We start from the raw sequence: 14833 nt of genomic DNA on the forward strand, positions 1-14833 counted from the left end.
GTTAGCTTTACTAGCATTCAATGAGAATTGCCAACAATACTAGCAAACCATTTTAAAGTAGCTGAGGGTAAAATATACAAAGTGGCAAAGAAATATAACATGATTGATGAAATTCAAAATGTCAAGGTAACCGTTTACAGTGATATTTCACTTTGGTGGGGCACTTTAACAGTCGGCCTCCAACATTAGCTACCCTGGAGATTCCGTCAGCAACAACATTCAGGCTTATTTCCCCAGCTCTCAATATCTATAACTGCAAACAGGCAAAATTGCTTCTTGAAAAATATGAACTGGGACACAGAATCAAATAATAGTATCTGACTCCAATTTTCTTTGTAAATGTTGGAAATGTAGGGATGGGACAATATATCGAAATTGAATATATCGCGATACAAAAATGTGACAATACGTATCGTGGGTCAGAAAAATGAATGGTGATATTAGCTCCATTATATTCTGCTGTAGTAATCACAAATGAGACGCTTGACCATCACAGTTTCACAAGCTCTCCATCCAAATTATATTTGCACTTTGTAATGCCATTTTTAAATTGTTGTTTAAATTCTTGCAAGCCATTACCATTGCTAAAAAAAAATTTGTCTCAGAAATAAACATAATTCTGCACAGTCTGACTTTGTTGTCACTGAATTTTTATTTATTACATCATATCGTGATTGTATTGAATTGTGAACCCCATATCGCGTATCGAATCGTATCGAGAGAGAAACATATCGTCCCATCCCTATAGAAATGTGATCTTTATACTATGGTTTCAAAATGAAAACAGTGCTGACTACTACAGGACCCCAGAGTGGCCAATTTAGCTGGTTGACCATTTAAGAACTTCTATAGACATACTGTATGTGCAGAATAAAATGAAAATGTATTACCAAAGTGTAATATCATTTTAAAGAGATGGTATCCTCTACCAAAACATTCAATAATTGAGAATGAATGGTCCTCGATCAATTATCTACGCTGCAATTTCAATCACATTGTTTGAATTGATTCGATTGACACAAACTGATCGCCAACCTTTATATTTTCACTCTTCAACTATACAAGCCACATGTATTCTCAATGATAGTGTGAACTTATAGAAATAAAACTATTTTCATCTGGTAATCATTGTCAAGCATCAGTTCATGTTCAACGAGCAAATGTGGAGAGAGAGAAAGAGTGACGGAGGAAGAGGGGGAGGCAGAGTTTGAGGAAATAAGAGAGGAAGTGATGGGGTTTAGGGGAAAGGTAGAGTCAGAGAGAGGCAGGACAGAGGAGTGTTGGTGGGGAGAAAACAAAGAAGCCAAGGAAAAAAAAAACAAGAAGCAAAACCAATGCTTGGTTCCGTTTTGATTCAAATCGGTCTTTGAAAAATAGACAGAGACTCCAACGGGTATCATTGTCTCAAGTCAGGATGTTACTATGTGACTACAGCACTCCTATCTCTCTCATTCTCCACTGGTCAATCTCCATTTCAAGGTCTTCATCTCTCAGTGCATTCTCCAGACTTAGGTTTCCTCAGAAAATCTACTTGGCAAGGCTGAGAATGCCTTTGCGACAGCATTTAGACTTTTTAAAAAAAAATGTGAATAGGACTATCTGGTTAAATAAAATAAGGACAATGTGACACTACAGCTCTCCACAGAAACCAATCCTTCTGAAATTGTTTTAGGCAGGTTCAAAGCGGCAACTCCTCTATGGGTGCGTAGAGGAGTGTTTCCTCTTTTAGTTTGGTTTGTTTGAGCAGTGAGGACAATGCAATTTAAACTCGGGTGACACCAAATAACCCCATCAAGATGCCTGAAAATACAAATCTCAGTCCTCTAACAAGAGAACTGAGGTGCGGTTTGTTAGGAGTCAGAACGTAATCCAAACCATCAACAGGAAACAACCCTAAAACACAAGGGTTTATGGGTATAAGGAGACGGATGTTGACATCTGATAGCTAGCAGTTCCTCATGCTTAGAAAGTCTAGCATAACAAAATGAAGTCTGGACTGATGCTCATATTCAGCTATTTCTTCATGTTTTCTTAACTGGTATGAACAGCAGAGAAGGGAAAATACAGAAAAGAGTGCAGACAAGTCCATCATGCATAGTTTAAGTTACAGGGACTGGAATCAGATTTGTTTTGACTCGGGATGACAGGTTACCAAAACTCTGTCCAATAAAGGAGCTGCTTCTGAGTCCGTGTGACTTTTGTTTACAAGTCCTACTTCACTTGTCATTGGGCAGTGTGAACCTAACCAAACCAAATACAAAGATGCAACAAAGTACACTTTACCAACATGGTTCAGACCAAAGAAAACAAAGTCTGTGATCGCACCCTAAGAAATAGTAATATTGCACCCGAAGAGTTGTGGCCCACCCTGACTATCCAACGGTAGAGAAAACAATACTTTAGACTATGGTTTCATTAACTATAGCCAGGACAAATTAGTGGGTCATGGCATTTCCTCTGGTGGCCACCCACATGGAAAGAGTAGCACTAGGTTTAGACTGACCTGGGTCCCAGAATGAGGAAATAACATTTCTGAAATAGACCTAGAACCCAAGCTTTGGGTTTTGATGTCAGTCTATCAAAAGAAATACCTCACAAGAGAATTCTTGTTATATATTCCTATGATTACATATGCATATTATCTGAACTCTTTGTCCTGAATGAGAATCATAAATGACTGTGACCGAGTTTGAACCACTACACCAAATTACTGTCCTTAAATATTTTCTTATAAGGGGAAAGCAAAACCATTGCACTTTGCTAAAGTCACAACATGAACCACCTATGTAAAACTGACTTAGGAGCCCACGGTGGAAAGCACATGGAGGCCATGAAACTGTGGAGTCGGGTCATTTCCCCAAACTGTTGCTGGGGCAGCTCAGTAGAGCTCTCGATTGGTTTTACTGTGCAATAGCTGTGTTGCGCCAGTGCAAGGGTGACGCGTGGGCTGACGAGAGCCATTTACCCCCATGTGAGTCAGTGCTGAATACAGTACAGTAGTTTGTTCACTCTGCTGTACAAAACTGTGGAACTGAACCAAGCTGTGCTGGCCTAGGACTGAAAACTGTTCACACTGCTAGCAACCACACTGCTGTGCTTTTGTCGAACAGCCGATTTGAGCTACGTGATAGCAAACTGTAATGCCAATGTGTGACAGCAATGGACAGGACATATAGTGAGGCTAGCACGATTGCTGACAAGTGACGTTGCCCAGAAGTTCAGTTACAGCCAACTTTTTTTTTCCTGCACCAACAAAACAAAAGAAATCGAAGCAACCACTGTCATTATTGTCACACTTTTCTTTGGTTGTAGAAAATAAATGGTGACTTACAGGTGGTGTCATTTTTTTTTACCCAGCCTCCATAGTGGATTATGCATTCTAAAATTCACTGGCCACATTTACCATTTTATTTTTGGAACAGTTATGTGTCTGGCAGAGCAGATAAACCAAGCAGCCACAGCTGAAAATCCACCAGTATTTGTTTGCTGATGACATCCATGAAAACCTTGCATCTCCAAACAGTGAACTTTGCAAGAACTGACAAAAACAGACATATTTTTTATCATATTATGAGAGCTACCCATGACTTTTCAAATTTAGAAAACTTGCTCAGGACGTAAAGGAAACTGTAAACCTTCAATTAAGGGAAAAAAAAAAAAATACATGCCAAATGTTGGTATTATGGGGTTTTGTCAAGACAGCAGTGGTATAGGAGACTGACAGTGCCTGTGCTCATGAATAACAATGTGAATCAGACAGATTCTGGCCAGGACAGGTACTGGACAGTGCTGTAGAGTGAAAAGGATATATACTTTTTTTTTTTTTTTTTTTTTTTTTTAAATCTGACTGACTACTTGTCATAAGGGGGAGTGCACTTGTGTGTTAGGACTTTCTGATTGCCAAATAGCATCACACACACACTAGAGATGGAAGGGAGGGAAGTAGGGAGTGATGGAGAGAGGGAGAGGAGTGAATGTGTGAAGGGTCAAATACAGGGAGGAGTGTTTTAACACTCAAACACAACGCAACAACCTGAGACTAGTGTGGGTAGTTGGGACAGCGGTAAGGAGAGAGCGGGAAAGAGGGGTAAAGGAAAGGGGGGTGAGGGAAAGGGCAATGAAGAGAGTGAGAGAGAGAGAGAGGGGGGAGAACGATGACAGAGATCAACAGAGACTGATATTGAGAGATAGAGAGAAATAGTGCAACGAAGAGATAAGTAAAGCAAGAGACCCTCTTGAATCAGACAAAGTGGGAGTGGGGGAGGAAGAAAGGAAGGAGGGTGGTGGGGCAGAAGGTAAAAAGACGAGTAGGAGGAGGAAGGGGTTCGATGGAGATTCGAGACGAGTGAACGAGGGAGGAGAGAAAGGGGGCGAGACAGACGAAGAGAAGAGAGGGATTAAGAAGATTTTAGGAGCAGTAGTGCTTTCAGGAATATGGCTGTGGAACTCCATATCCTGGTCTGTAGATGGGCCTCCCCGTTGGCGACTGGGAGTTGGGGTACGAGGGCCCGCTCGGATAGCTGTAGCCGCCGTAGGTGTAGGTGGCCGGGTAGGGCGCCGGGCCGCTCTGGGGGTGGCTGGGGGTGTACTGCCCGAACGCTGAGCCCGGGTGCGGGGTGGGGAAGGAGGGCTGGGCTGGGTAAGGGCAGGCGGTCGCAGCCGGAGGCCCGAAAGCGGGCCTGGGGCCGGAGTAGCCCGCCGCCGGGCTGAAAGGGGAGCCGGTGCTGGGGTAAGGAGGGAACTGGGATGGGGGGTTGGCCGGGCCGGGGCCTGCTGCCGCGGCGGAGGGGGCGGGGTTGGGAGGAGAGACGGGGTAGGGGGCGTAGGGAAGGCCGGAGGAGCCCCCTGCGGACGAGGAGGCGGGCTGGGAGGCGTTTTGGTAGGTGGCGGACTGATTCGGAGGTTTGGAGCTCGGCTGCGGCTGCTGATGATTCGTCGTCGTCGTCGTCGTCTGCTGACTCCACGGCGACGGTGCGGCGGCGGGGTCCTGGCCGGCGCACACCGACGACGTCATGCCGGAGGCGTCGGCGCCCTCGCTCCTCTGTCGTAGGATCTCCTGGAGTTTCTCTATTCGCACTCGTCTTTTGTGAGCGAGGGAGCGCAGGGAGAGGAAGCGCTCAAGGAAGGAGTCCAGAGGCAGGGAGCCCTCCAGGAACTCATCAGCTAGTGCCTAAAGACAGAGAGACATGCAAACCCACAAACAGAGAAATAACACTGATATTTTCTGCAATTATTAGAATTAATACAACTACTGCAACTCCCCTCCTACACCTCCACCACAGTCCAGTCCTACACCCCCATACCTCCAGACCACAGTCCAGTTCTACACCTCCAGACCACGGTCCAGTTCTATACCTCCAGACCATAGTGCAGTTCTACACCTCCAGACCTCCAGACAATGGTCCAGTCCTACACCTCCAGACCACGGTCCAGTTCTATACCTCCAGACCACAGTCCAGTCCTACACCTCCATACCTCCAGACAATGGTCCAGTCCTACACCTCCAGACCACGGTCCAGTTCTATACCTCCAGACCACAGTCCAGTTCTACACCTCCAGACCACAGTCCAGTTCTACACCTCCATACTTCCAGACCACGGTCCAGTTCCGCACCTCCATACCATGGCCCAGTTCTACACCTCCAGACCACGGTCTAGTTCTACACCTCCAGACCATGGTCCAGTTCGACACCTCCATGCCTCCAGACCATGGTCCAGTTGAACACCTCCATACCTCCAGACCACAGTCCAGTTCTACACCCCCATACCTGCAGATCAAGATCCATTCCTACATCCCCATACCTCCAGACATCCATCTTCTGCCGTAGGCTGGAAACTCATGTCTTCAAGAAGTACTTCAGGTCTCCTCCTCCCCACTCAATCATATCCCCTTGTCTTATCACTCTGAATACTATAAAACTACTATAAAAAATCCCTTTTATCTCTCTCCTTTGCTCTTATGCCATTTCTTTTTCTAGCACTCTTACATGATTGCTCTAGGGTCACAAGAATATTATCTGGGCACTGTTGCTCTGACCTCCTTACTTGTAATGTTGATGGTACAGGAATTGAAACACATGCTGCGGAGAGCGTCAGCTAGAAGTCTACGACATAAAATGTAAATACACTAATAAAAATTTGTGCTCAAAACCAAATGGGCCCCATTTTCATTCATACATTGTGACAACAGTTAAAGCACTGATGCCCACACTACAAACACCAACCTTTGCATACATAAGCATACATACCACTGTGTGTGTGTGTGCGTTTGGCAGTTAAGTACTGACCTCCGACTCTGCCTCTGTTTTGCCGCCCTCTGTCTGTAGCCTGGAGAACAACGCCTCTGGAGACACCTGACCCACCATCCCATCTGCAGAGGAGGTGGACAGAAGAGAAGAGAGCATCGGTGTGAACACAAATGAACACCTCCCACTCACACCAACCCTCCAGGCTCCGTGCTGCAAAAAAACATCCATCTTAACAAGTCACGTCATCTAGCATTTAGTCTGCAAACCTTATTGTTCTTAAAACAAGTGACAAAAGCAAATCAACTTGTTTCAAGAGTGTTTTGAATCATGTGTTTTCTTGATACTAGCAGAGGGATCTGCCTTGCTTCCAGATATTGACAAGAATTTCTAAAAAAAAAAAAATCCCTAGAACAAGTGAGACTGCATAGGAAATAAGTGGAATTATTACCCCATTTGTATAGTTTTTCACTTGTTTTGAGAAAAATAAGCTTGAATAACTGAAGATGACACTAAATGACTTAGTAAGATGGACTTTTTAGCAGTGCGTACTATATAACAAAAGTGAATAAATATCCATCCTCGATATATGATAATGATCATAATTAAATGCCCATCCTTACTTTGAGTCTGAAGTTGTATACGTGTTTTTTATTCATTTATTCATATGATATTATTTATAGATTTTCTCACTGGTATGAATTTATTTGTAGGCGCTCATCCTACAAGAATGCCACTTTAACAACTTCTGGAAGTGAAGAACATGATGTTACACACACACAACACAGGAAAATCTGGTTTGGTACACCTCCAAATAGCTCTGGGTGACTTGTTGAGAAGACAATAATGCCTGTGTGTTGAGTAGCTGGGACTGGAGAGTATGGAGACAAAGGAGCATGCAACCCACTGCCATTGTCTACACCAGGTCCAGGTGACATCATACCTTGGGACGCTGGCTTACAATGTTGCATGTGATGTGATGTTGATGTGATGAAGGGTTTGACTCATATGGGTTTTTGAAGGCCGATAACCGATATTTCTGTATTGAAGCTGCCTACAGCCAATATTCAGTATCTTTAAATTTGACTATTTCATGCCAAAATAAAATCCCAAATTCTACAAGTATTCAGTGTTTCCCCCTGAATTTTATTCTTGTCAGGGTGGAAAAGCCTCTGAAACAACATTTAGACCAGGGGTTCTCAACCTTTTCTATTTCAAGGCCCACCTATTCATACTTGTAACGGGCCAGGGCCCATTAAAAAAAAAGATCCCAAATTATTTTGGCTAATCTATTCTATTCTAATAATCTAATATAATAATCTATTCTAAGTGTATTACTGAACTACAACAACACCACTCCCTGTTATACAGGCGGGAGCCCTCGAATTAAATAAATACAATAAAAACAAACAGGTTCTTTAAAATTGTATGAGTGTGTCAGAAGCCAACATAAAACCATAAAAGCAGGGCATTCTCAGTCAAAAGGGATTTATTATACAAAAGTGGAGTCTGGCCTATTAACACAAAAATAACTAATGATTCAATAATTGCCACAGCAAACAAGGAAGTAACCTGTCTTTAGGCCTACTCAACAAGTTACTCAACCAAGCATAATTCAAAAGAGTCGGGACCCCCGACAACGGACGTCAGTGTTTACCACAGGCTGAAAATGTACTTTCTTTAGGGTTAATTACTTTAAATTGTCTTTACATTGTGTCCAACGGAACCAACTGGCTGAATATGCAATGAAGTCTCTGCACTGCACTCATGTTAACTTTCTGAGTGTTGAGCAGCGTTAGAATTGTCAGATTGAAAAGTATCAAGTTACTCTTTACCGTTACAACACATGCGAGTTCGGAGAAATCGTGGAATTTTACATTTTTTTACGAACGTTTTCATAACGGGAGAGGTTGAGTACAGAGCTACTGCATCGCCAAATGACAGACATGACATGATGCGCACATTAGACGCATTACAGAGCAATTTAAATCAATTTCTATACATTGATTAACTGTTTATGATGTGCCGGCCGTACCGATATTGTGGCGCTGCCACAGTTTATGTATCGGAAACAATGGCACGACAATCTACTGGTTTATTTAAGAATAAGAGCGTATCTACGTGGTCAGGGATGAGTCCGGTGCGCAGCCTGGTGACAGTCAGTCCATCCGCTGAAACACACGCAAAAAGTGAGCTTCAACTTGAAAACATTGGCCCAGTGGTTGAGAAACACCGATTTAGACCATGAGACACCAAAACTCAACATTGAAACCTAGGATAACAATAATAATAAACATATTCCTGCAAACTGGTTCCCATAGAGAACCAGTGTGGTATTGATCAATTCTACAATAAATATGTAATCAATCAAACTGCATCATATCCATCATATCAGAGGTGGACGACTGGCCATTATTTGATTACAGGGATAATTATAATTTTCACTCATGTGTACACACACACACACACACACACACAGAGTAATGTCATTATTATCCATCCGCTGTCATTATCATTGCTTTCTACATCCTGTATCTGTCTCTTCCATCTTTCTGTCGTTCATTCTCTCCCTGTTGTGTTTCTCCTCCTCTACAAACAAACTGAATCATCTTGGCCTTCTCTCTCATCCCATCCCTGTCACTCCTACCACGTTCATCTGTTCATCCATCCATCCTGACAGCGCTGCGTGCATTACTGTTGTCACGATACCACAACTTCCACTTCGATACCAATCCTAGATTTAGTGTCTAAAAATCGGAGACAGCAACAATACCAGAGCGAACAAAAAAACCCCATCAAGGAACATCACAGAACAATGGCCACCGTATGGAAAGAGAGCACACATTGTATTTGAATTGCATACATTTGTCATATAGTTAACAATTAAAATTAACAATAATCACATTCATTTTCAAATTGTGCGTAAATGTTGAACTGTCACATGTTGAATTTATTGATCCAACAAATTCATGCTTTTAAATTCAACGGTTCAATATGAGCATGACAAATTCAAATATGTGCAATTCAAATACAATCTCTGCTGGTACTAATCTCTTTCCATACAACTGAGATGCTTGCTAAGTTATTTGTGCGACCACAAATTTGTTGTGATGGGACTTAGCAAGCAGCGGATCAGTTTGTTTTTCCCTCCACTCAACACTACGGTTTTACTGGGTAACACTAGTATTTCTATGCAAATGATGATGTTTTCAATTAGAAATGCAGAATGGAAACAGCAAAATACAATACAATTTCCTCAGTCTCACAAAAGATTTTAAGCCCAATTGAGGCAGAAAGTTTATGATGCACTAACTAGCGATGGAAACACCGACCTCCCAGAAATGCCGTGACTGCTGTTGCTCCATGTATGAGTCTCCATCGTGATTGCATGGCCATTAGTTGGTACATTAGAATATTGCCAAATCCATGTCTTTGTTTTGGTCTTCGGATGAAAGCATGAAATATGGCCGGCATTGGCTGACACTGAAGAATAATATCAATTTCCCTAACACTGATCAATCAGCATGTAGGACTCTTTCCATTTTTCTGACCTTCAAGAAGTCTCTTTATTCTCTACATGATGGACACACACCTAATTCGCATTTTATTGTTTGAACTTTTAAAAGTTTGCTCAAAATTTGCTTGACAGTCGCATGGACACATAGCTTATATAGGAGTGTCTGGTTGGAAATCTCCCCACCCCTCCATCCCTCACTCCATTTGTTCATCCATCCCATCGTTTTTTCCCTCCCTCCCTCCCTCCCTCCCTCCCTCCTACCTCTCAGGGCAAAGTGTTGCCTGTAGGCGTCTCTGACGCTCTCTAGTTGGGAGTATCTCTCCACCAGGGTCTCCTTCTGTCTCTCCAGGCGAGGTTTCATGTCCAGGTTTTGCTCGGCCAGGCTGCGATTCGACGCCAACGCCATCTCTCTCTCCAGCTGGATGTTCTGGATCTTGGGAGAGAGAGGGAGAGGCATTACGACGATGATAAAGGGATGCACAGATTTACATTTTTACATTTAAACTTTAGACATTTTGCTGACGCTGTCAATACAGTAGAATAAGCTTCAATTCCTAGATCTCCAAAAATTACAAGCAACCAAAAATAAGGAGTGTGGCAATGGAACAATCATGTTAAAACTGAGTGCAGAGAGACAGCAGGGATTTTTATTTTCTGTAAAACAATTAGAGAGGTTATAATTCCATGGGGAGAGGATGATGGTGAGGTACTTCTTGAAATCGATAAATATAATAGGAAAAAAGAAATAATTCATGAATCATGGAGAAAAGCCGGATGTGACAGGGAACACAAAGAAGCACGAACAGAGCAGGAACCACACAGTAATATCCCATTAGAAATTAATGTGAGAAAACCTGGAATCCCAGTTAAAACAAATAAATAAATAAATAAAAAACGCCAACTAAAAATCACATCCCTTGGAGATGATGACAGAGGTAGATGATGAAGAGGAGGATGGAGAAAGGACAGATAGATAGATAGATATATAGATAGATAGATAGATAGATAGATAGACAGATAGATAGATAGATAGACAGATAGATAGATAGATAGATAGATAGATAGATAGATAGATAGATAGATAGATAGCATCATTAGATCTAGGAATTAAGAGACAAGGAAAGAAAGCGAGAGGGAGGGAGTTTGTCCCTTACTCGAATTCAGCAGTTAGATATCGATTGTATTCTATAACAAGGCATTTACAGGTTTTAGAAAGCCAAATGTAAGACTTTTTAAGACCTTTTTAAATGCTACCTTGAATTGAATCTAAGACCAATTTAACAGCCACAATAACCAAGCAAAAATCTGTCCAAATGCAGCCTATTTCAGGCTAATGAAACTTCTGAAACTAACTGGGTATAATAAGAAACAGACACTTGGAACTGAATAGTTTAGGGACACGATGCCCGACTGTGTTTAGCAAAGCAGATGCCATGTAAACAAGACCTGTTTGGTCGTATTGTATTCTGTAGCAGACAGGCATGTACTTCAAAGTGACTGTGACCAACTGGAAGTGCAAGTAAGGGAATCCAACACAGGACAATAAAACCTACACCACTGCGGGTCCCATTCACGTCTTTTGTCATTTGCCTTAAGTATAATAATAACTGTATTTAAGACAGAATCATTTCAGACTTTACAGACTTTTTCAGGACGCGCAGATACACTGTATGTGTCACACAGGTCACACATGGAGCACACACACACACACAGATAAACAGAGTGATTTTTAGAGCTGTGGGTCGCCCAGAGTCTGGTTTCCAAGAGGATATTACTGCTGCCTGTTTCCAATCAAATCTCTCCTGTGTACACATCATTACCCTCCAGTGCTAATGTGGTGTTTCTCAAGCTCAGCATTGTGGAGCGCTGTTGGTCGCTGGAATGCTGTCAGGGTGGCTGTGCTACAGAAATCAGCTATTCTCTACTGTTATTTTTATTATACATAGTGACTATAAAGAGTATTCACTTCATCCCCTTGATTTTTGGTTCCAAATGCATTTATCTGAGATTTTTCATACTCTTTTTCTAATCAAAGCGGAGAGAAATTAGTATGAAATTCCAATAACAGAAAAATCTAGTTTGTGAAAGTATTCTGTCCCTTCACTCACTTGGGCCAAATTGTCTCGTTGGCTAAAACAATTTCCTAATGTATTATTATTAATTCTTTAGCTTTAGGTAATAGTAAGACATTTTGAATATACTTTCTTTTCAGAATTGCTCCAAATTTTCCTTTGTTGCTAGAAAATCGTATACTAGGTCCCAAGAGCTACACTGCTTTCTTGGATCATGCCCAAATAATTTGCAGTTGTACCTTGATTGAAGCAGGTTGCAAACCGACACCACATAATGTACTGCATTATTTCACTGTCATAGAAAAAGACTCTTCTTCCACAGCCTACAGTAGTCAACTAGTCAACAATGAGGTTACAGATGAGCTCTATGTAAATGTAGTGTTTGCTTTCAGCATCATGTGAGAGGATGCTTTACAAAACAAAATCAAGCCAGCATGCCAAATTAAATAGAATAACAAAGGGCTTATATACCTCAGACAGTCGCCCTATTCCAAACTTAAATTCAAATTTTCAATTTTTAAGCAATAAACGCTTTACTCGATGCATTACAAGCAGATTTTAATTCAAATTTTTACAAAGTAATTGGACAAACAGGAGAAAATTACATTCAATTTAATGCTATGTTAAGTACACAGCTGCCCAATGAAGTATTCAACCCTCTAATATTTTGCATATCGTGTGTATTATATCATGCACTCACAATGTGTTTCTAATGTGCTTGTGATGCTTCATAATGTCTTATGAGCGTCTCTTCAAGTAAAGCGTTACCAACTATGGTATTCCTTGTAAGTCTAGCTAATTTTAGACTTTTTTTAATAAACCCTTTTACTGGGGGAACCATAGTTTAGAAATTAATTTTCTCACGTTGTCAGCTAGGTCTCAACCAAGCACCTTTAACCTTGTTTTAAGCTACAGGCCTGCCATAATTTACACTGCCCAGTTTACATTGAAGGAACCTGGGAAGGCAGTATCCTCACAATGGCCTAGCAGCCGATCCACAATGCTAAAGCTGATAGAGATTCCTGGGTGTGGTGACTTCTTTTTAGCAGGCAGTTTGACTGAGAACCCATTCTTCTCTTACAGTAAAGGGCCATGGGGAGTAGTTGAGGGGAGAGGACGGGTTTTACACACACACACTTAAACATGGAAGCTGCCCAGTACAATCAGAGTTTTGTACTGTTGGCCACTGTGTGTTGCTTCAGGGCACCTCAATGGTTGTTGAGTTAGAGGGAGAGCATTACTCATTCACTCCCCCCCACCCAGATATTTCCAGTCAGTTTGGGGATTCAAATCAGCGCCAGCACCCTTCAGGTCACTAGCTGGCTTCTCTAACCATTAGGATATTGCTGCACCTGGTGACAGTTTGGGCGGTTTCATGTGATGTCGTTTCACCTAGACTGAGAGGCTCAAACAAATCTTTGTATTAATTTTTGCAGCTTCTAAATGTGTCACTCACAGAGTTCTCAAATCCCTAACTTCTCACAAAGCCATTCAACTGAGGTCATTAACACCAAAGCCTCTCTAAAAGCCAGGGAACGATGTGAAAACCTCCCCTTTTGGAAATGGAAAGCATTTGCCTGCTCAGGGGGCATAAAATGGAAACTCATGCATAGACTTTACCTCATCAGATTCCAGAGCCATGGACTCCACCCTCTCTGTGTTGTCCAGGAGCTCCTGCAGCTCTGATTGGCTCAGGTCCTGGAGCTTCTCCATTTGATTTGCCAGGATGGCTGCCCATCACGGAGGAACCAGGAAATGAAAGTTAAAAACAATGTTCGGAGAGGGAAAGTGGATTGACTACCTTGGGAGGCCTAAACCTACCTACTGTATTAAAATGTCACCTGACCTTGAGTAGATAATTATTAGTCATTAACTTATCAGGCAATTGTTGACAACACAGTACAGCAACCAAGCCATGACAACTATGTTCCCTACATGGTTATTTTTTAAAGGAAATAGCTATTTCCTTTAAAAAATAACAACCATGTAGGGAACATATTACAAAAATGTGGGCCTATTTGATTACTAACTAGGCGTGAGAATAGTAAATACAGAACTGAATAGCTAATAGCTAGCTAGCATCTTGAATGCATACTGTTCGTCAGTGATCATTGTATGTAGCGTTAGGCCACAAAGCAGAACAAGTTGTCACGCCAAATTCTAATAACAGTGAAGCAAGAAAACAGGTAGAAGTCAGCTGGTACTTACACGATGCTAGCAAACCAAATTCAGCCTGACACTGACTAGTGGTGGCATCCAACACCACCTATTTATTTCCAGTGACAGCTGACGTGACACGTCCACAGGAGCCCTGACCTGCCCCGATATAATCCGGTTGAATGAAAATTAGCTGGCAAGCCGTTCTCGACGTACTTTGACCGGCAAGATAGCTAGCTAGTCGGCTGATTTATATCACACCTGGTAGTTCCGTGTTGTGTCGATGTGATGACAACAACAGTCGGTATGATCGCAATGTCAGGCACTTAGCTGCCGTCAACTTCGAGGGAAGCCCAGCGATTTGGCGACCAAAAACGGAGCACAAAACGACGCCACTCGGTCCTGACGGTCGTTGTCAGACGTAGCAGTGCTCCGAAAATGCTTACTTTGATATGCAGGCGATTGTAGTCTACAGAATATGTTCAAAAAATGATTTTTTTTCGCTAAAAATAGGAAAGTTTCACTTCACACTGGCAGGAACCGCCGCCATTTTAGGAACGACCCACATTCCGTGGATTGCGAGGGGTGTTTGGGCAAAACTAAAATATTTCATATGGCATCGTAAACTGTAATGAACCTCTAACTTGTCGTTATAAGCGTTTTGAATGCTCACACTAATTAGAATTCGCTGATATATTTAACAGGAATTCATATTGTGGGAATGCTTTTCCCGCAGTGTCCCCTATTTTGAGTGGTAGTGGTGGGGTCCTGCGCTCAGCTGATATAAGGGAAACCCCTACGTGACGGTAATGTTCCATCTACTGCTGCCAGTCTGCTTCCAAC

At 42.2% G+C, this 14833-nt stretch overlaps 1 protein-coding gene across 1 annotated transcript; it reads right to left on the reverse strand.

The window, feature by feature from the left end:
• Positions 1–1583: 1583 nt before the first annotated feature.
• vps37c (VPS37C subunit of ESCRT-I) lies at positions 1584–14506 on the reverse strand. The gene is made up of 5 exons (XM_071899037.2): positions 14042–14506; positions 13454–13563; positions 10023–10194; positions 6287–6369; positions 1584–5170 (listed from the first exon to the last, which is right to left on the reverse strand). Exons 2-5 carry the CDS (start codon positions 13544–13546, stop codon positions 4427–4429), a joined length of 1092 nt encoding a protein of 363 aa, XP_071755138.2. The 5' UTR covers positions 13547–13563; positions 14042–14506; the 3' UTR covers positions 1584–4426.
• Between the last annotated feature and the right edge of the window lie 327 nt (positions 14507–14833).

The sequence above is a fragment of the Centroberyx gerrardi genome, chromosome 3 (assembly GCF_048128805.1).
Source record: "Centroberyx gerrardi isolate f3 chromosome 3, fCenGer3.hap1.cur.20231027, whole genome shotgun sequence".
NCBI lineage: Eukaryota > Metazoa > Chordata > Actinopteri > Beryciformes > Berycidae > Centroberyx > Centroberyx gerrardi.

Excerpts from the sequence above, each read along its gene's own strand:
- vps37c (XM_071899037.2), bottom strand. The coding sequence starts at position 13,546 with ATGGAGAAGCTCCAGGACCTGAGCCAATCAGAGCTGCAGGAGCTCCTG. Across the intron at positions 10,195-13,453 it reads TGGCTCTGGAATCTGATGAG|ATCCAGAACATCCAGCTGGA; the intron begins GTAAAGTCTATG and ends CTCTCTCCCAAG. Across the intron at positions 6,370-10,022 it reads GCAACACTTTGCCCTGAGAG|ATGGGATGGTGGGTCAGGTG; the intron begins GTAGGAGGGAGG and ends CCTCCTCTGCAG.